The sequence below is a fragment of the Trachinotus anak genome, unplaced genomic scaffold (genome assembly GCF_046630095.1).
Source record: "Trachinotus anak isolate AG129_WGS33_773 ecotype Australia unplaced genomic scaffold, CSIRO_AGI_Tana_v1 ptg000018l, whole genome shotgun sequence".
Classification (NCBI taxonomy): domain Eukaryota; kingdom Metazoa; phylum Chordata; class Actinopteri; order Carangiformes; family Carangidae; genus Trachinotus; species Trachinotus anak.
In genome coordinates this window covers 13,517,439-13,540,117 of record NW_027273869.1, presented here as the reverse complement: position 1 = coordinate 13,540,117, position 22,679 = coordinate 13,517,439, and the positions used below count along the sequence as shown (strand labels likewise).

At 40.5% G+C, this 22,679-nt stretch overlaps 1 protein-coding gene across 2 annotated transcripts in view; it reads right to left on the bottom strand.

Moving 5' to 3' along the window:
* Nucleotides 1-9,628: 9,628 nt before the first annotated feature.
* Nucleotides 9,629-22,679, bottom strand: part of LOC139634847 (voltage-dependent calcium channel subunit alpha-2/delta-1-like) — an 89,369-nt gene continuing 76,318 nt past the window's right edge. Inside the window, exons 33-38 of one of the 2 annotated variants that reach the window (XM_071501529.1) lie at nucleotides 22,476-22,528; nucleotides 21,914-21,969; nucleotides 20,639-20,765; nucleotides 19,743-19,855; nucleotides 18,943-19,025; nucleotides 9,629-15,728 (exon numbers count right to left, since the gene is read on the bottom strand). In XM_071501529.1, the coding sequence (XP_071357630.1) occupies nucleotides 15,606-15,728; nucleotides 18,943-19,025; nucleotides 19,743-19,855; nucleotides 20,639-20,765; nucleotides 21,914-21,969; nucleotides 22,476-22,528 (555 nt within the window). In that variant the 3' untranslated portion in view covers nucleotides 9,629-15,605. Of the gene's footprint in view, nucleotides 15,729-17,079; nucleotides 17,197-18,942; nucleotides 19,026-19,742; nucleotides 19,856-20,638; nucleotides 20,766-21,913; nucleotides 21,970-22,475; nucleotides 22,529-22,679 lie in introns of those variants that run through there. The other variant, XM_071501530.1, reaches the window with a different exon arrangement.

Here is a 22,679-nt window from a genome sequence, read left to right as displayed (position 1 = left end):
CGATTGTTACCTCCAGTGCCTCAGTGCTTTTATCTCCATCTCTTCTTTGTGATGGTAAAAGATTTTATGGATTTTACTCGGACTCTGGGAAGGTTATCAGGGTCCAGGTGTCCAGGCTTTGACCTGGGGCATTATCATTAACAGCACTGACCATCCCACATACAGCATTTTACCCCTTTCCCTCTAATTACTTTACACCCCAGCTGCCCAACAAACACTCCCCCTGTCCCTGCTCCCCTCCATTCCTGCACATGAAGGAGGCTAATCACCGGTGTGATCTCCCCCTTTTCACCTCTGACCCCCCCGACACTAGAATAACAACCTCCATACCAGCCCCACTACCCCTCAATGCTTTCCCCCCCAATTAGGTGGGTGCTTTTCCCCTTGCAGATGACAGATGAGGGGTCAGGGGTTGTCAGACCCCCTTGCTAGTTTCTCCCTGTGCCCACCGAGGGATGAAACAGGAGGATGTCCTTGCCCTGGGAGTGACAAGGAAAAGGGTTTAGCGCTGGAAGTCACATCGACATAGATAAATTACTGTCTGCAAACTGGGCACAGGAGCACATAGACTGGGGAAGGTAGGGTGGGCTGCAGATGGAAAATAAAACCTATTGGTTGGACTTAAGGAGGAAAGAAGATATTCAGTGGGAGAACAGTTGAAAGCTGAGACTAAAAGAAACTCGATGAAAGAAAGAGTACAAATGTACAAAGAAGATATGGCTGCACCTGTGGACAAAACTCAGCGATTGTAGCAAGAATCAAAAAGAAATGACAAAGTACAGAGAGTGAGAGGTTGCACAAAGAGACAGTGAGTGGATTAAAGTATTAAATGATCAAAGAGAAAATAAATGAAATAGCAAACAAGAGGGGAAAAAGACAAAGAGAGATAAGGCAGCACTTGCTGTGCTGAAACGCTGCAGCCTTTTTCCTCCGCTGCAATAAAAGCAGAACTGCAGTCCAATGAATCAAGGCGTTGGGGGCTTTCCTCTCTCTGTTGTGTGTTATGTCCACTGCTAATGGCCAGCAGATGTGGAGGTATTTCACAAGTGTGGCTTTGGAAAACATTCCCGCACATAAATCCAATTAGGTCGGACCCTGCACACGAGCTAGCTAGCAAGCAGGCGAGTGCGCTCACGACCGCCCAAACGCTTCACAGACGCAGTTGACTTAAGTAATCACATTTTTCACAGCAGGTAGAGGAAGGTGTAGACTTAGTAATAGTTAAAGACTGTCTAAGCTTAAGTAAACCAGTGTTCTAATTGAGGATTTTAGCTGTTTGGGTTTGTCTGGCTGATGTTGAGGTGGCTGATCAGCCTTGACAGCAGTGATACTGTCGGGGTTCTCTGTATACGGGAGGTCTAAAAACACAGTTAAACTGCACTAAAGAGGGAAGATTGATGATCGAATACTACAGGTTTTACCCTAATAACAAGGCCATTGTTAGCAGAATCGGACAATAGGTTGTAATAACAGGCCAAAGTTGCATCATCAATTGGAAATGCGCCATCTGTCCAGATCACCATCAAATTATACAGATAAGATAACCACAGGTGAACTCTGTGTGTGCCAAGCTAATATACCTATGGGGCAGCAAAACTTCAACATAATCATCTTTCTTCAGGACGTCGTTGTACGAAAAAAGACATCACCCTCACAAAAGTCATTTATCTGCTCCTGATAGAAGCCTTGTTTGGACAAGAGACTGGCAGCCAGATGACCCCTGACTTAAATCTGGGATTTCAATAAGGATTTCATTTTATGAGGTGAGATAAATGGCTTCTAAGCCATCTGTATACAACGCATTATTAAAATCATGCAAGTGATAATCGTAACATGATTATGTCATTAAATTGCAAAGTTGGCACTCAAATTTTGCTCCATACATCATGGTCTGGAAAGCATGTATAGGATATTTGCATGGGGCAGGGATCAGTTCAGGTTGTCATTCAGAGAATGGAATGAACCCCTCCTGGAGAGATGAAGTGAAACCAGAACTTCTGGGTTCAGTTCCAGAACTAAGAAAACCTCAGTCAAAATCCCGCTGATATTTACAACTATGGTAATAACTAAAAGTCCAGCCTGGGAACGCAGCCATTCTCAGCAGCATGTTGTATGGCTCGGTTCATCGGTATAGATGAATCTGGTGATTTCTTTGTTAAGCAAATTTGTTGTTTATTCAATATTTATGTTCTTTAGCTGCCTTTAATGAGCAGCATTTCCCAGAAACCCTAGATGTTTGTTGGCTAAACATCTCGGCTACAGAGAAGAGGAGAGTCAATGGACGAGTTAAGGATTTATCGCAAGTTCAGGCCATGTCTGTAATAACATCGGAGAGGACCCAACGCTGTAGATGATTTTAGACAGCGGAGAATACAACTAAAAATGAATTGAGAACAGCTTGTTGGTGACTTCTATGGATATGGACAAAACCATGCTGTGATGATGAATGTACTGTGCTGCCATGCTTTTAGTTTTTATTTGATTTTTTTTCATGGATGCGGGAGTTTTGTGATTTTCAGGTAGTAAGCTAGTAAGCAGGGCATGCCAACGTTTCCAGCTTACGTTGGAGAAGCTAAATACACAATCAAATTTACACTTTTGCTCTTGTAGGCATATTTGTGGTTTTGTAAAAGCTTCTAAATAAAAAGGACACCATCCTCTAAACTCTGTCTTACCTAGTTTCAATTGCCTGGCTATTTTTGGCCAATTGCTGCTCAGTTAATTGGCTGACAAATGCCAATTAAATAAATGGAAACATGAGAACATAAGACATGAATGTTCTAGAAACATCAAATTTCCTCTACATTATGCACCAATATTCTCCTCTAAATAAAGACAAAGAAGAAATAGATTATGCAATTGCAACATCATGTTTAACTGCATATGTATAACTTTGAAGGCTTTGAGAGATGGGCGGAGAACAATGAGTTGCATTTTGTGCCCAGCTGTCAGGCTCAACTGTTCTGAATGATTTCCAGAAAAGAATCTAATATTAAAAACTATTTTCCATCGTCTGTCAAATAAAATGTTCTATTCACGAGCTTTAGACTTTGAGTGTGCAAGACCACGTCTTATCTTTCTGAAACACCTTTCATCAAAACTTTGATTCAAGACAGCAGGACAACTTTAGATGTTAAGCCTGCAAATAAAAATAATGAAAAATGTTTGGAAGGAAGTTTGGCATGATGAGCTTCCCTGAAATTGCCTAATACTGTCCTGCTTTATGTGAAATCAAATGTAGTGAAGGCCAGGCCATAAAAGAGAAGAGACATATTTTGTCCACATTTGGGCTTGACCATAGCCAGTAGCTGGTATATTTAAAAAAAAAAAAAAAAAAAAAGGCAAACTGATCACAGCACACATGACCTGGACGCTAACATCATCTCAGCAATTAGAACAGTACATATGATCTGACCTAGAGTCAGCGCTTAGCAGTCTCTGCAGCCTACTGTGTCTGGATCATGAGCTATTGTTTCGAGTGTGGCAGCTGCTGCTGCATGCTTGTCTGGCACCTCATTCACTGCTAACTGGCTCCACGTGTGTCAGGACAAGTCCAGATACATTACATGTATTCTCCGCGCGCACACACACACTCTGAGGTCCACATCTACAGGCGTAAATGCACACCTCGCCACACGCCACAGACAGACACACGTGCACACACACACACTCACTAATCCCCTGGCTTTAGTGGCACAGCGGGAGCGCGGTGGTCTTGTGTGGCTTTATTAACCGGGGTGGGGCAGGGAGAGGTGAGATGGTAGAGCGAGGGATTGGAGGATGGAGGGAGGAGAGGGGAGAGAGGGAGGACAGAGTAGGGGGGGCGGAGGGGGAGTCCCACCAGGTGCTAATAGATTTCCTGCAGCTTTGAAACGTTTGCTTGTGCTGGTCCCCTGGAATGGAGTTGGGTTTCATCTGTGGCAAATTACCCGGACCGAGGTTTGACCTCCCTTCAACGCACAGCCCAGACACACGCCTGCGACACACACTCTGACACACACTTACCAAGTGGGACAGCCGTGTGCACACACCCTCAGTTATACCTACGTCGCACCAACATACATCACCAAGATGCTTTAACAAACCTGTGCATACTGTTTGGAACAATTTGGTAAATATGATTGTTTTTGATTGATGTCAGTATCATGTCTTAAGATGGAATCATGACTAACTAAGTATGAAGATCGCGAAAAGAAGAAAACAGCTAGCCAAGCCCGCGCTAATATCAGGAAACCCACGCTAGCTAACGCATGCTATCTGTCCATTCAATATGAGTCTATACAGCCGTAACTTGTTAGCATAGCTTAGCATAGAGACTGGAAGAGGGGGCAACGGACAACAAAATTCTGCTTTTATTCATTAGGTTTTGTTCAGATAAAGCAAAAAAAGATGTAATGTGGTAATTAGTAGGTGCTCGAAGTTGATTTTGTGGACAGAACCAGCTAGCTGTTTCCCCTCGTTTCAAGTGTTCGTGGTAAACAAAGCTAATCGGGTACTGGCTGTACTGGAGCTTGATGTTTATCTTACAGTGGTATCAATCGTGGAAACTATTTTTTTTTTTGTGTAGGCATCATATCCTAACACCATGAAATTGAGGGTGATATTTACATTCTCATCTAACACTCCGAAAAATAAAAAGAGTGTATTCCAAAACTCTCTTCCCTTAACTCTCTCACCCACTTCCACTGCACTAATTATGCATTAACACACATTTGCACTTACTCAGCATTTAATTACCCGTGTGCCACACACGCACCAACCCTTTGATAGTGCTGGGGGAGTTGCTGCACTTGCCTGTGATTTCTTCCTCTCTGCGTGTGTGTCTGTGGGCGGTATGTGTTTGCGTGAGTTGTCTGCACTGGAGATGAAAGTTTGTAAATGAGTCACTTTTGCTCGGGAAAGTAGTGTATGCAGTATGATTGTTTATGCATATATGTGAAGGTGAAAGGCACTTTTATGGCCATATTTTTGTATGCATGCATGTAGTGTGTGTGGGCTTTTAGGAATGTGCACATCTGCATATAGCTCCCGTTGTGTGGTACAGCTGTAGGTTTAGCCACAGGTGATGGGGCCTGGCGTGTCAGAGGATCTTTAAGAGAGTCAACTTTCTGCGTGCGCCAGACCTTGGTGCTTAATCACACAGTGTTATTACTTGCCGTCAAAATGCTGACTGGCTGTCCCAATCAGACACCTGGAGCTCTTGGCACAGGAAATAACTCACACTCCACCAGAATAAAACATGTCTGCCTCACTTTATTTGTGTTTTATGTAATTGCCTATTATCAGATTGATCTTATACGCGTCTGCCTGTGACTCATTGTGCATGAATCTGTCTGTTTGGTCTGACAGTCAGTAAGGCAACCAGCCAGTCAGCCAGTGGGTCAGTTAAAAATCTGTCTGCCAGGAGAGGAATCTCGCCTCCTGAGATTCAGATGCTGACAAATCCAGACAATCCAGTGAACTTCCACCATTTACATGGTTTGCGTGACTGATTCATGCTGCATCACTGCTTTGTTAGCAAATAATCTTTATCAAAAAACAAATAATCATTTCCTTTCCAGTCCGCTCATCCAAATTACACAGAAACATATTTGCTCAATTACTTCTTGTAATATCTAGCAATACACAGAGCTTTCGTTTTATTTGTGTCCTTGTGTTTTTGCCTTCATTGCGATACAACAGAGATGAATGAGAGTCTTGTTTGTGAAGTGTTTTCTAAAACACTTCAATAAAAGTGTTTCCTGAGACTCTCAATTTATCTCCAAGAGTGAATGAAATTTTTCCATCAGTCTTCAAGAGTAGCTGAACATCCATTTTTTTTCCCCTTTCCTGTTTTGGACACCATTATTTAAAGACAAAGTTTTGACAGCTTGTTCTGCAAACCTCTACAAGTGCTCCTCTGTTTTCTCTTCTGCTCTGCTCTGCTCTCCTCTGAGATAAGGACCACTCATATTTCCAGTCAAGGAAAGCTGATCCAAAACCGTGGGTGATGCTGATGATTCAAAAACCACATCAAACCACTCGTACCGGTCACTGTACGGCCTGATGAGGGAGGGCGTCAGACATCTGCCCAGTGCACTTTTCTGTTTTCCCGATACAGCTGGGGCCTCCACTTTAGCCTCACTTTCTCTGCGGCCAAAAAACATGAAAGGAACATGAAAAGCCAATGCTACCAGACTGCAGCAATTACAACAAAGTGAGTGCATAAATGACCTGCAGATGAGTCAGAAAGTAACAGAGCTTCCAATGGGGATCCGAAGTGGTGCAGAGAGAACAGAGCAGGTGGCGGATATTTGGGATTCGCTGTTTTGCAAATACGAGGGAAGTTCTTTGACTTTGCCAAACCATTTGCCCTTTTCGTAAAGCTCGACTCCACATTTTCTTCATTGCAGGGTTGATTCTACACACAAGAATGAACTAAACTTTCGGTTAGATTAAAAATATAAGACATTCCTTTCTTTATCTCTGTCACCTGCGCGACGTGTCATTTGATATTTTCTTTACTCCAGATTTCGAGCAGATGGTCCGCTCACCTACCTGCTGTAATTCTTGCATAATGATGCACAAAAAAGTGTCAGATTCGTTCAAAGACATTGTTTGTTTAAAATGAGCATGTGGTCCCTAGGAAATCACATAAATGCACTCAAGGTGAAACCCAGACCACCACTTTGAAGCGGATCCAAAGTGGCTTGGCTGGACTGCTGGATTTTAAAAAGACTTCAACTCTAAACAAAATGTACCAAACCAACAAAAAAAACAAAAAAAATCCAAACTGTCACTTCAAATATAGAGTTAGGACCTCAGTATGCTTCAAACAAAGAGCTTGTTGGATTGTTTTAACAGCATATGAAACTCTCTTCGCCATCACCTCTCTGATGTCAGACTAGACTACAAGATGACATGTAACAATTTTTGTGACTTTCCAAAAATGACTAACAAGTCTAACAAGAACACACAGTTCAGTGATTGGCCAGGTGTGTGGAAGAAGGTTCTGAAATTCGCTTCTAAACACCTTCTTGAAGAGATCAAGGAGGTGAAGTGATGCGAGGTCACGTCACAGGAGAAGGCGATGGCGGCGGGTCTTCTTGCCCTGCCTTCAAGAGTTAAATCATCAGATTATCAAATTCATGATGATAAAAGCAAAACTGATTTCATATCTACAGCCCAACTCTGAGGATAAATGGGGAGATATGTTATATTCAGATTCATTTTCCAGAAACAACAGGCTACCTGGAGCTGCTTACTGTCAGTATGTGTGCTGAAAGAATGCCATGCTGCCTCTGTAATCTCCGTCATCGTAATCTAATATCTAAAAAAACACAAGAACGTAGGGAGTTGCATGCAGTTGACTGCTGACCCTCAGGGTACAGCCTTTCCGAATAAGAGAGGCACGGCGAAAAAAAGAAATCCTGTGGGGAAGAACAAGATATGCTAAACATATCAATCTCAACTTCCCTGTAATGAGATCCCCTTGTGCCATAAGAATCACAAGATATTTACTACACCAGTTGTGATTGGGTTTTGATCCTGTGCCAAACAAATGCCTTTATGAGGTGTTTGAAATTTAAATGAAGGGTGAAGAACTTCATTTGGGATCAGGATGGTTACAGATGTGCCTCTTGAGCACAGAGTCGAAGTAATGACCTTTAAAATTACACAGAAGAGCTACAGGACAGGAGATGTGGAGACAAACCAAAACCTCAACAATGCCTTGGTGGTCTTATCCTTGCTCTTTGTTGTCAGTTGAGGCTCAAAATGTTGTTTTTTAACCATAACCACAAAGTTGTTCTTCCTTCCCAACAAACATGTGCCTACTGGATCCTTTGCAGCCTGCATTTGTGCAAAAACAAAACTCTCAACGGTGGTCAGCCGGGTTTGTCTACAGGCATGAAACAGGTTCCGTGTGGGGACAATGTACTCTTCAGTAATCCAAAGCCACTGAAACTGCAGGATCGCTTCCACAGAATTTCAGGGGAAACGGCAGAAACCACATCTTCTTCATCTAGCACAGTCAAGACTGCAAGAGTAAGCATTAGCTGAGATGAGGCAGAGAAAGGGTTTTGAGAGCAGTACATGCATATATATGAAGCGGTGAGCTACAGTATGTTACCGTTCCCAGTCAAGCATGTGGGATCCCATTTTATAAAGCACTTAAAGGTTCATTCTGGTGCACAAACGACATGTGACACCATCTCTACACTCTTTGGAAAGTCCATTTTGGAAAAACAAACCTGCTGGTGTAATGAGAGCACTGTTAATACTTACAAATGTAATTACTTACATAATAAACTTTTCATATTTACCCTAGAGGCCGTTTACTTATGGGACTTCAGGCCAGATATCAATCAGTGACACAGGGACACAAGCCCAGAGACTTAGGATAACAATCAAAAACACAACAGGAATGACCTCTTCGTGTAAACCAACTGGGTCATCTAGTTGCCAGACGCGAAATCCAGAGCCCCTGGCAGGAAATCCACTGTGTGCTGTTGACATCGCAACTCATCTGTGACAGACAAGGAATAACACTTTTGGAGAGGAAGAGCTCGGGAGAAAAACAGTGGAGTCCAAGAAAGACAGGGTGCTGTCACCAGAAAACACAGCTTTTTTTCTTTAGCATAATAATAAATCTTTCATACAATATTCACTCAAGGAAAGAGAATGCATTAAAAACAGCGATTACGCATGGTGAAAAATATGCTGTGGTTACAAAACATAACAGACAGGGCTTATAACTCAAAATCCAAGGGGGCTGAAGAAATGTACTATGTAATTTCTTTGCATTGCGATATTGATAAATCATATTTTGAACCAGTATTCAGTTTCTTCACTGATGCAGAGTGCATCGAATTATACTTACCTAAAACAGCACTTTCACAAATTCTTGGTCGATGTTGTTGTAATCAATTTCTGTCACAGGGTCTGTAAAATATGTAATTTCATATTATTGGTCTCTGTATAGTCATTCACCAGCTGCTCTACCAACAATAAAGGCCATTTTTTATTAAAAAATAAATATTAAAGACATTGTAATTGGTCTCATTTAAAACGTCCCCACGCACCTAAAGGATTTCAGTTTTTCTTCAGGGCCTAGCACTAAGGTTAGTTTTAACGTCCATAATAAAGAGTAAAATGAGCCTGTAGTTTGTCTTTGGGGGGCAGTGAGGAATAGTGGCTCTAAGAATCTGGATTTGACCACAGCTGGTTTCAGGTTCAAGTGTAAAGCAGACTGCGCTAACGAGAAAGTCACTTACCATTTGATCAACATGCAATAGGGAAAACAGAAATTACTGCAAATTTATGACCAGAGGCACATTGCAGGTCGTTGTTAATGGACGTGTCCTTGAACTAAATTCAATGTTGTAGAGAGATGTGGCCGGGCCTACGCCTCCGTCGTTTCTTTTCCTGGACATTGTTGATTTTGGCTGCACGTCAGTTTCTGATGTTGGCTAGACACTGGGGGAGCAGACTCAGGGTGCTTCCTTCTCATTCTCACACACATTTGGATGGGAAATGTGTGTTGGCAATGTGACAGAAGTTAGTAACAGAAATCCGATCCACTGTGGAAAAAAACAGACATTTTGCAAGAAAAAGAGATCAGGCAGAACTCTAAACGCAATGCAACAGATAATAATCATAAACTTTTATTCTGAATATACCTTATTTGCACATACACATTTGTCCTCCCCAGGATTATAAACATTGCTCTTTTTTTCTTTTTGTTGAGAACATCAGTTTTTGTACAAACTTTTACATGACTGATTCTGGAGAATCGAGTTCCACTAAAGTGTAACATATTAAAGCACAATCGAGGGAGACTGACAGAGGGTCCACCAAGACACTCCCAAAGCTGGTGAGGGATGACTTGGTGGACACCTCTATCAAACACCTGCCTTAAAACCAAAGGCAGGGAAAGACTGACTGACAGGTCTGCCAATCGTCTGCCAGAGAGTGGCAGCAAGGTAACAGACACAAAAAACAAAAACAAAAAGGAAAAACCACACATTAAGCAATCCTCAAGATTCCAGAAATAAAAAGGCCAACCCACACGATCCATACAGAGAGCACCAACAGAATCAAAAACACTTCATATCACATTGAGAGTATATTATTCCTGAGGTGACAGCATCTGATTTTAGCACTTTAGAGTAGAATGGAACATGTGGACAACTAAGAAGCTCATGTTCATTCTCCTGTGTTTTCGCTGCATTTCTAATAAGGGTTCATTTTAAATGGTGTGCATTTTCACTCATTTCGTATCATGTCTCTGCACAAAATGACCATACCAGAGTTTGAGCTAGTTTTAGCTTTTAGATTCATAACTACAGCTCATTTATGCTTTATAGTCTACTACTGCTACTACTTTCATTTTATTTTGATTCAGGCAGTCACCAGCTTCTTGCCATTTCATTGTGTGATAAAGTCCATATGAAATGGGTGTCACTATTTGATTCCATATATCTACATGTTTCCCATAGAAACACAAAGTTTAAGGGGAACTTATTGTGAATATTGGCAGATGTTCATTTCATGGGGCCTTTAATCAAGTTTAATTCAGTGGTAAACTCCGCAGGCTTGGGTCAAAGTGGTAAAAGCCTCTTGACAAACATTGATTATGACAAAATTAATTCAGATTTCAGGTCAACGTGATGCATTTCAATCAAATAACTTTACAAGAGTCAAATGAATGGAAACTAACGGCTGCTTCAAGCTAGGAAGTCTTTAGCCACACTAGCTGCTCTAAGAGCTTTGAGCTAAATGCTAACATTAGCATATGTAGCATGCTCACAATGACAGTGAAGACATGCTGATGGTGGCATGTGTACACTTCAACATAAGAAATGAGCATCTAAGTATTCTTGATTTGTAGTTAATGGGATAAAACTTGCCAAAACACTGGAATGGTCCTTAAAATTCATACTGAACCATACATGGATTGAACCAATCAGACAGATAGAGAATAGTGCGTTCAGACCTCACACTGGCCAGTCAGATTCCTTTTCCCCGGTCAAATCAGACTAGACCGGAGCCAAATGCTGTCTCCCCAAGAGAAAGGCAGTAATAGCTGATCATACCTTATCATATCATGAATAAATACCTGACACCCAGGATATTATGCTTCCCAACATTACACACTAAAGCAGGAGCACAGTGAATATGTTGTTTTTTTCTTTTTCTTTTAAACAAATTATCAGCCACTACCATGCAGCACAGGGAAACAATTTATGAGACTTGCATCTTGCCTTGGTAACGTTGCATAAATGTTATATTAGGATAATAGGTTTCTCCACCAGAGAATAAGAGAGTCCTATGGCACTTGATCTTCTTGACTGTTAGTAAATGTAAAAGGAGCATAAACACCATTGTTAGCTTCACCACATTGTTTTAGTTGGAAGGTTATAGTTAAAAGATGGAGGAAAACATTGAGAGTAAAAAGTGCACACCAGACCACATGGAAAATTACTGATGACGATGGTGGTGGTTTGTTGATGGTGGTGGAGCTTTGCCACAAAATAAGACTCAGCTAGCATTCCTTGATCTGACTTGGAGGAATGCGTACAGTTAAGAAATGACATTATTCACTGTGATGTAACAGCAATAATTAAGCTGAAAGAATTATGAGGAAGGTCAGAGACAAATGTCAGTAATTACATGTTTTCATGTTCCCACAGAGTTAGTAATTTCCTGCATGCACATGTCCGTGTTTATTTGAATATTCACTTGAAATGCACTCCCTGGTTTGTTTTAGTGGTCCCAGAAAACCACCAAATTACTATTTCTATTGATGTTTTGGATGCTAAACAGATGAACAGTTGAATTTTCAGTGTATCCCTAAACTATCTAATATCACTGAACAGTTGTAACAGAATAGGAAGTGTTCTGGGAGGTTTCAGCCTTCTCAGTGAACGGATAAGGCATCACACAGAACCTACAGTGGTCAAGAAAAAGTGTCTGAACCCTTTGGATTTACCTGGTTTTCTACATGAACTGGTCATAAAATGTGATGTGATCTTCATCTAAGCCACAAATGTGGATAAATACAGTCCTTAAGTTAATATTATATAAACAGTTATAAACTTTTGTGTCTTTACTGAATACAGCCATTAAACATTCACAGTGCTGGTGGAAAAAGTAAGTGAACCCTTGGATTTAATAACTGGTTGAACCTCCTTTGGCAGCAATAACTTCAAACAAGCTCTTCCAGTAGCCGCTGGTCAGATCTGCAAAATGTTCAGGAGGAATTTTGGACCATTTTTCCTACAAAACTGCTTCAGCTCAGACATATTCTCAGGATGTTGGTGTAAGCCGATCTCTTCAGGTCATTCCACAGCATCTCTACTGGATTAAGATCTGGCTGCTCCACCCGGTGGATTTTGTTTGTTTGAAGTCAATCTGTTGATGTTCAGGGTCGTTGTTCTGCTGCATCACCCAACTTCTTCTTCAGCAGTTTGACAGCCACCCTGACATTATCCTGTAACTGGATAACTTGATAAGCTTGGGAATTCGTTTTCCTTTCGATGATGGCGAGCTGCCCACGCCCGGAGGCAGCAAAGCAGCTCCAAATCATGTGATGACGTTTTGATGTTGGTATGTAGTGCCCTTTTTACACCATACATGGTGCTTCATACAAACAAATTAACCTTAGTTTCATCAGTCATCAGTCTAAAGAACATTTTCCCAGTGGTGCTGTGGCATGTCATGCTGCTATTTGGCAAAACTCAGGTGCAGTGATGTTTTTTCGGAGAGCAGCAGCTTCCTCATGGTGTCCTGCCATGGCCACTATGCTCCATGCAACCACGCACCATAACTTGTGTATGGCAGCCTCATTATTAACAAAGATATTAACCAGCTCCAAAGTTTCCTTTAAGCATTCAGTTGTTACTCCGTGGTTCTGTGTCATGTCACTGATTGTTGCACTTTTGGAGTCATTTTAGCCACAGAACCAAATCATCTCCATTTATAGACAATTTGACTGTGGACTGATCAATATCTAAACTCTCTGAGGTGACTTTGTAACCCATTCAGCTTCATACAAATCAACAAGTCTTAATCGTAAGTTTTCCGAGATCTGTTCTTTGCAAGGCATGGCTCAGGCATGGCTCATTTCACCAGATGTTTTGTGTGAACAGCAAATTCAAACCATTTAAGCTGTTTTTTTTTGTTGGTTTTTTTTTTTAATATTTCAAAGTTGCTCTAACCCACACCTTCAGTCTTGTTTCATTGGTTGGAGTCCAGGTTTGATAATTCCTGACTCCAGTTAGCTTTTGGTAATGCCATTAGCTGAGGGGTTCACACACTTTTTCCAAACTACACTGTGAGTGTTTGAATGATGTTTTAAATATGAACAAAAACAATACAATGATTTGGGTGTTTATAGTTAACACAGATTGTGTTTGTTAAGAACAAGACCTGTATTGTATTTCAATACAAATTTATACGTAAATGCAGGTCATTCCAAATGGTTCCCTTACTTTTTCTCCCCACTGTACATATGAACCATTAAAACCTGTGACTGTCAATTCTTAACTTGAACCAACAGACACTTAAATCATGATGAATTTGTATGATTACTCATTGACGGCAGCGCCAAACAAGCACAGCTGGTTTAAGTAAAAATTACATTTTTCTGTTTAACGATTTAAAGCTTGATTTGTAAATAATCACAACTAGGTTTTCTGCCTGTAATTTCCTCTGTAATTGTAATATCTCCTTTTGATCCTCAATTTTGTGTGAGTACATAATTTAACCAAAAATACAGCATGTCATTTTCTACATGTTCAGGGTGGATTTATATTTTCATGCTGAAATAAATGAAATGGTTTATTTCACTTAATCTCTGCTGACATTAGTAATGCATTGGTATATGACTGTTTTAAGAGTCGGGTTTTGGTCCTGTGTAATCTGTTATTATTGTTTTTTATTCTTTTGACATATTTATTTTACTCTGCAGCAGTTGTTTGGCTGATTGGAGTATTTATTTATTTTTTTGACTATTTAACTATCATCTACAATAACTTATCTGCTAAGTTTTCTTGCTTTTGTTAGGTACAGTTTGTTCTATATATGAAACTGAAGATACACAAAATGAAACAAGACCAGGGAAAATTAAATAGAGCAAAGGAGAGGCTCATAAGCATGGAGTTCCCACTGCTGTGCCACAGAATAATAAACTGCAAGAGGGAATCTCACCACTACATAGAGACAGAGGCTGTTCTTCAGCCAGAAGACCAACCTGTAAAGACAAATAACAGCTGCACTTTGAATTGCAGTGCAGATAGTAGTCATTTAATTTAAAAAGTGACAGCAGTGAATACAAACACACTTCTTTCCTTCTTTTGTTGAACAAAACATCAAGTACAAACCTGCATATCACCCTCATTCATTTTCTTTAGTAGTGGCAATAAAACAAACAGTAGTACACTGTCCTGATCCTTCATTTAAATAACCAATAAATAGTAGAATAAATAAATGCTACACGTCTCTCCATTCAGTAGCCACAGGGTAGCTAAAGCTAAAGGGTTCGTTTGAGTCACACAGTCCACATGGCACTAGAGATTTTGTCCACTGAGCACACACAAGATACCAGCCAGGCTCATCCTGATTGGTTAATGCGTGCTATGGCAACAAAGTTTGCACTGGAGCAATCCAACACCAAGGCAGGAAATCCAGATACATTTACCGCTCCTGATCAGGCCTGATGGTTAGATGCTTCAGCTACAAAGTTAAAATCCATACACTCAGAAGCAGGTGCTCTGTGGCAGCTGATGGGTTGGTTTCTGTGCATAAACCTAACAATGAACATGATTTCCACACTGCAAATACATGATCTATATGAAAGTATCTATATGAAAGAACACGGGGTGAAAGTGAATGCAATGCCCTTAAGAGACATTGTGAAAATGTTCTGTCTGGGTGGTGCTATGTAAAAATCAGACTGAGACAATATAATCAGCAACCAAACTGAGTCAAATGAAGGGCAAAAGCTTGTGATGTAACAATCTGGCATCTCTTACTGCAATCTTAGCCAAATTCTCAACCACAAAACAATAAACACCTAATAACCAGCCAATGCAAATTGAATTAAAATAAATTGTACGCTTGCAAAGGACAGCACTGTTCCTGGCTGTGGTGAATATAACTGCTCAATATGCTCAATAAACAGCAAGTCCTTCCCATTATGATTTCAATCCCACTAATACTATAAGGCAGTCCGATCTCCCTCATCAGTGACATCAAGCCAGAGAAAGTTCGTAAGTCGCCAATCAAAATTAATCTGTAGATTCTTCTAATCTCAGCCGGCGGGGACCATTGAAGGGGTGAAGGATAACCATAGGTTGAGGTCTTATTGTTCAAACCGATATCTTCTGATACACATTTCTTTTGTCACTTGTACCCTTGCACTGGGTGAAATCACTTTGAGAAACCCTTGGAAATTAAGGTATCAAAAAAGAAACTGGCAGAACGTGTTGCTCACAGGTTTTTGCTTATTTGTTATAAGCGCTTCTCATTGGGTGTTTTTCATTTCAGTGGCAGCGTTGCATGCTGGTTGCCATGTTGGAGATACGGAGGGAGGGCGTAGAGGGTGTGATCAGGTTGTTCAGAGGTCATGATGGGACAGGATTGTTTCTGGAGCCAGTCAGAACCCAGAGCAGCACCAGCTGAAGGGCCACCATTAACCAAAGCGAGGGACTCAGGCCGGATGCCCCACCACAGTCAGGGTCCTCCTCCTGGTGCCGTGCAGGGAGGAAAAGAAGTGAAGTTACTGTTTGTTAAAAGCAACACAATAAACATTTTTCGGCTGGCCATTTGCTAAACCCCTCCCCCGAGCAGCTATTGTCTAATCACAGCTGGATAGACAGTGGCTAACATTAGCAACCCTGTACTGCTATACTGGATTTCAGAACACTTACATTCTAACAACCACCACAAGATTATCTGAGATTGCATAACATTTGCTGAACACATTGGTTAGTTCTCACCCTAAAAGTTCTTTCTCTTTGAGCTTTAAAGCTGATTCGCTTTTCAGAACATGCTTTCGTTTTTCCTTTTTTTCAAACGATATCATGTATGTAGCCATCTAATGCATATTTAAGACCTCTTTTATAGGATTCTAGATGTAAAACAAGTCAACTAAAAACATAAAGAAGTCAGCTGATGGCAATATTTTTTTACTAATTCATGAAGCTAAGGTTTGCGAGCCAGCTAGATAGATATAGCTGAAAAACTCTGCCAGAGCCAGTGGCCATTTCAGCTGGCAACCATTGATTTTGCTCCCTGGAGTCTTTTTTGTCTGCCTCTGTCTGAAATCAAGACCCTTTTCAGCAATTACTAAGAATTTTGTGTGGTAAATCTGCTGCTGTTAACATTGTAAACTGACAGGTGTAGCAAGTTAGCAACACTAAGGCAGGTGAAGCTTAGCAAATGGTCAATTTGAACTCTGCAGGGAATAAGAGGTGAGAAAATATAAAAAGGCTTCAAAATGTCTTTTTTATACTTGACTGGAAAACTCTGGGCCATTATATGTGACAAAAAATGGATATGATACTCTCTGTGTGCTTAGCATCTGGAGAGGTACAGGGGAAAGAATGTCTTCCCTAGATATGTTTTTGGCCAAGAGAAAAACAGTTGAGAATCATTAAGAGACGTACAAGCGTCTGGATGCAAATGAGAAGTGAGTGGTCTGTTTTCGCTAGCGTCTGGCTACATCACTAATCAGATGTCAGTAGAGATAGACACTAGAGTTTATTGCCTGTGACGGATAATGATAGATGGGGAAAGGTACAAAGAGCATAGCTTGAAGTTCAAAGTCAGGTGAGACGGAGAAAATGTTGGCGAGAATCAGAGAGAGACAGGGAGGTAAAGGGGGGGAGGTGAAGACAGATGGTGGTAGAACATAAGAGAAAGTGACAAGGACTGAAGGAAACCAATGGAAAAATGAAGTAGTGAAACAAAGCAGAAATGTAAAAATACAAGACGAGATTAGGTGAGGAAAACATCAGGGAAAAGAAAGCAAGGGTTACAAGGCAAAGACGGTTAGATTGAATGTAAGATAATGATAACATGTTAATGAGAGAGAGAGAGAAAGAGCTAGCGTTATGGGACTGACCCGAGACAGCACATGAACAGTGGCAGCAGTAACATGAGCAGAGAGGAAACCAATGGGGAGCCTGCGCTCCTTCGGCACATGGCCTCATCCTAACCATCAACAGCCAATCACAGAACAGGAAACAGAGAAAAGAGAGAAAGAGAGAAAGAGAATCATGCAGCAAAAGGTCCACATAGTTAGCAAGAAGTTAGAAAGCAAATATGAGCAGAAAAGGCAGAAAAATTTGCTCCAGTAGACAAGTAGTGCAAGACAGATGCATTCACTTCCAAGACAAGAGTGTGAGAGAAAGAGTTAGTGTGTGGGAGGGTGCTTGTGTATATAGGAGTGTGTGTATGTGAGTGAGCAAGACAGTGCAGGCATAAGACTTAATTCATAAGACATTGGAAAAAGACTATAGAGTGAAAACAAACAGAGCAGTCAAGCACAGAGGTTTCACACGCAGTGATTCAGTGCTGCTCATAAAATTGTTTGTTTAGCTTAGTAATTCATAAGTTGAGTAACAACCGACTGTTTGTCTTTGTGTGGGAAATCTGCACTAATACAGCTTTCGAGGGATTGCGAAAAAACAAAAATGAAATGACATGCACCATGTAAAGATATTAGTGATGGAAAGGTGCCATGGGTAGGATTTCTTCACTGATATATTGTTTCCATATCAGGAGAGCAGCTTGGGGATTTTGGGCTCTGGCCAGAGAGGCTGAAAGTTTTACCTTTTTTTTAAAAAATCCTTCTGGTCTCTGTTTTTTATTGGTCCCTAATACGCTGCTGTTGCTACCTCTTATTTTCCAGGTGTCAAAACAGATCAAGATGTATCATCACGAAAAAAAAAAAAAACAGATATGGAAAAAATGCTCCTAATATCATCTACCGTGATACCTTAAATGCGACCATGTTCTTTTTTTTGAATAACTGCAGTCTGACTACTAAAAGATGGTCTTTTTTGGTTGTATTGTTGGTTACATGTTGTATATATTTTCATTTTATGGATCAAATGACTGTGTATAATGTCAAAAGGGATGCCCAACTCTCCTGGTTTTTGTCTTTCAGCTAATTTCTTGTAAATTTACTGTTTTTCCACCAGTGTATTCGCTCATAAACCCACTATACACTAACTACCTAGCACTAAACACTAAGTTAGCTGTCAGCAGTGGAGCATTTGGAAGCTAGAGAGCCCTAAATAGTTTCTACAAAACAAAACCCAGCTAAAAGGAGAAAGAACATTTGACTTACAGTCTCCAGACTCCCAGATACATGATTTTATATTAATGTTAATGCTTGTGACCCAAATCTGGATGTATGAATAGGCAATGCGTTTCAACTGTATAAGGTGATACAATTTCATTGTTATGTTTTGAGCTTGTTGCACTGCCCTGATAAACACATCAGAAACAAATTAGATAATGCAGGTTTAATGCTACTGGATTCAGATAATATGACATGGTTAATTTAGGTCATACAGTCATATAGTTTAATGCCCCGGCCTACCTCTGGGTATTGAAAATAAAATGTCAGGTTCAGATTTACAAATGATTACAATGGTTCCGTTACTGCTGTAAGCCATCTCTCCTTTAAACTGTGACCAAGCCTAAACTTTCCCTGACATAGACTGATTCTAGCAGTGAAACAGTAGCCTCGGGGCTTTCCCTGATTTCAGGCTGGATTTTCTTCAAACTTGTTTAATTCTTATGAGAGCAATAAAGCAGCAACAGTCTCACTGTTCAGCAGCTTGGCAATATCATACATGAAACCGTACACAGAGCACCCTTTGCAACACATTTGTGAAGTTCAAATTGTTCTTTACTCGAAGCAGTCGAGGTTTAATGGAAGCAACTTACATGTTCGTTGCTATCAAAGCAGAGTGCAGGCCCTTTCCTGTACCGAGGACTCTTATACAGTTCACAGAGGTTCGGACCTTCAGCTGGATGGGTAAAATCAGGAACAGTACATAGTTTCTGAGTGATTGTATCAATAATAGCAGCGACAAAAGAGGACACCTAAGTCTGATTAACATGCATGCATTACATTACAGTTCAAATGAAGGAGAACCAGTTTAATTGTGGAAAGACTATGAACCAAGTTGTCTCTTTGTGGATGTTGAGCACATTGCTCAATACCTCAATGATGTGGCAGTCATTGTTGAGCATTGTGTTTTCCAAGGAGTTTAATCTATAATTGACCCCAGCCCTGTGTACTTGAGAGAGATCATGGATTTGTTTGTAAGCTATTCATCTAAATTTTCCTGCACCACCATCTGCCAGACAGACACACAGAGAAACCCACTGCAGACACATCTGAATTCCAGGCTAAATTTTAAATGTCAATTACTGCGGAAATGCTCACTCATTATTATGGCTGTGGGATTTAGGAAATGTAAATGAGGGAAATACTGAGTGGTAAGAATTATGAATGATGGTGAACAACCCTTTTACAGAAGCTTTGGAGAATGGACATTCTGTTGTTTACGGAAAGATTCCTCTCAGCAGTCAGTGGTAAAAATATCAGCTGATAGCTACATGTCATAATCTGTCTGTCCATGTTTATCTCATCAAAAATACAAACTTTTTCAACATCTGTTCACTGAATCAAATGTAAACGTTCCCTGCCAGATGATAACTGTGTTAGGTAAAAAGGATACACGGCTCTTCTTCCTGTTTCATCGGGGTGGCGTCACAGGACGAGCAGGTGTGTTCTGCATCAGCAATGATAAAGACCAGGTTCGTCTTGGGCAGCTTTTCAGCGTGATAGAGCCTGGAGAGACGTAGCCACACGAGAGACACAAGAGCAGTTGTTGACACGTGGGCTTAAGTCCAGGAAAGACAAAGATAAAATTTCAATGAAACATGCTCACAAGAGATACAGGAAGCTGAATATTTCACCAGAAAGCAATGAAAGGAAGACACAGATTCTAGTCTGTTACTTTAATATTGTGTTCACTGAGGAGCTGCTAAAGTAGGCAGTAATTATTTCGCATACATGACCAAGCAACACTCCACAAACCCTTTAATCTTTAACACAACCCCCAAACTGCGAACACAATAAAAAGAACACTGTGGATGACTAAATCAAGTTCCCTAACTGCTTTTATTCCTAAGGGGACAAAAACCTGCTGTGCCACCCCACTGTTGTCCAAGACCTTTGCTGAAACCCACATGTCACTGGTGCACAAATGATTTTCTCTGCTATTTTATGGTGGTCGTTAAAAAGAAACGTGTGTGCGGGTAATGTGCAGGAACGCCGCACGGCATGCGGGCAGGCACTCCATTAGCCGGCACGAGGGGGCCTTAAAACGGCGTACGTACACACACAAGTGCACAGTCAGTCACACACACGAACATGCCAATACGGTGGTCCGCACTAGTGACTTGACTTCACCTTCATGGCATGTGAATTTTTACAGCCCTCTCTTGAGTGCCACCTCTGGGGACTTCATTTGTATCTCATGGATGCAAATGTATCACTGCAGGTCAGGGGAGGTGTTGAGTGTGTATGTACGGTATGTGCAGGGATTCAAGCTAGTTTTGAAACTTTTACCTGGAGCAGTTTTCACAGTCGACTGTGCCTCTGAAAGACACGTTGTTGTTCATAAAGTAATATTGAGTTTGCTTGGTGATGCAGACCTCTTTACGCATGGCATCTGACACTTCATCATCCATTTCAGCTGTAGAAGGACACACGATTATATCAAACAATATACTATAGAAATATGTATATGTGTATCCATATATATCTGACAAAGGACTCAAACATCAAAAACATTAAAGTTAAACATTGTCAAAGAATACTTTCCTGCTAGGTGATTTGGAAGAGATATAGTAAACATGTTAGCAAACAACTGCCTACTTATATATCCAGCAGTCAAACAATAAAATTATCATTTAAAGTGGTGGTCTCTGACAAATTTAAGTCCAATATTCACTCATCTTTTAGCTCTGTTTTTGGTCTCCTCCAGCTACTGAGGGAAATATGTGACTCTTTACCTCCGATAGGCTCCACAATATTCCCTAGCTAGCTGCTAACCCTGTCTGCTGTTTAGTGCTAGGCAAATAGTACAGAGTTTACGAGAGTGAGTTTTTTTTTGCTGAAAGCAGCTGCCTACTGCCTCTGGAAACTTGCTTGATGAGCACGGTGAGAGGGAACTAAAACAGTAACATTGCAAGCCATAAAACCAAAACAATGAGCTGAAAGATACTAAAACGCTCAGTAGAGCAGAAGAGAAGCTTCAGTTTAAAAGTCTCTGAGGACTGATCACAGACACTGACACCTTTCATATTACACAGTAATTTTAGCCATTAATAATATAAAAATACTGAGTAGTACAGCTTTAAAAAACGTTATCTATCAGCCCCATATATCTGTAGTGGTACAAAATAACAATTTAAAAAAATGATGTCTCTGTGCCAACATCAACTGACTGTCTTGACTCCAACTGTACATCAAGCTGCACAAGAGCATATTGGATTTCCATTTTGCAGGCTCTTCAGACTCCATGGTGCTGAAGCCTGGCTCTTACCGAATTGTTCCTCATGCTCACACACTGAAGGGTTGCTTCACTACAATTTTCTCACTTATTCAGATAATTGTGGTTTTAGCATTTGTTTGGGTTTTGAGATAACTAAGACAAAAAGATGCTTTAACAAGTATCATCTTCACCACAAAACATATAAAACTATAAAACATAAAACTATGTTTTGTTTTAGATCTGTCTGACACGTATTACAATTTCATTTCTATAATGATGTCACTGCTCAGTGTTACAAAAAACTTTATTAAAAACTCCAAGCACTATTCTTTTCTCTGGGTTCTCACCTGCATCCAGGACATTGGGGAAAGTGATGCTGACCAGTACCTGTTGCAGGATTGACCTAAGAGCAACAACAAAGTCAGAGGATGACAGAAAGTCTGGATTCATTGGAACATAACTTAAAGTAAATCATCTGTGTAAATGCTAACGTCAATCAAAAGTTAACAACATGCTGAAGTCCATAAAGTATTTCATTAAGATGTCTTATTGTATGCTGTGACTTAACAAATATGGCCATGTTGTGTGTGTGACCAGAATTTTTATTTTATTGTACATATCATAAAACAAGCTGTTAATGACATCATGAAATAGAGACAGAGCATAAATCAAGAGAAGATTTTGTGGAATGTTACTGTCTTGAGAATAATTCAACTACTAAACAGATGCTATACATCCATTCTGGAGGAGCAAATCCTTGCCTGCTTTCCATTAGGATCTGAAGTTAAGGAATTACATTTCTAGTTTTATACTGTGTCATTTTGTTATGAATCATTTGAAAGAAAAAAAAATGGGATGACACTAATGCCAACCTTATTGGAAAGGGTTAAGAAAAAAAAAAAGACTCACCAGGCTGCAGCTGTCGCCCACCATCCTAAATTCAAAATATCTGCTATTGTGGGCTGAGAGGGGCAAACAAAATGAAAATGAATCAGAAGAGGATCAATTTAAATCTACGATGAAATGTGCAACAAATGGTTTTAAGCTGGTTGATCCAACCTGAACATCCTGCTTGTGTTTACAGTTCACTATTACCAGGCACAAAGACCAAAA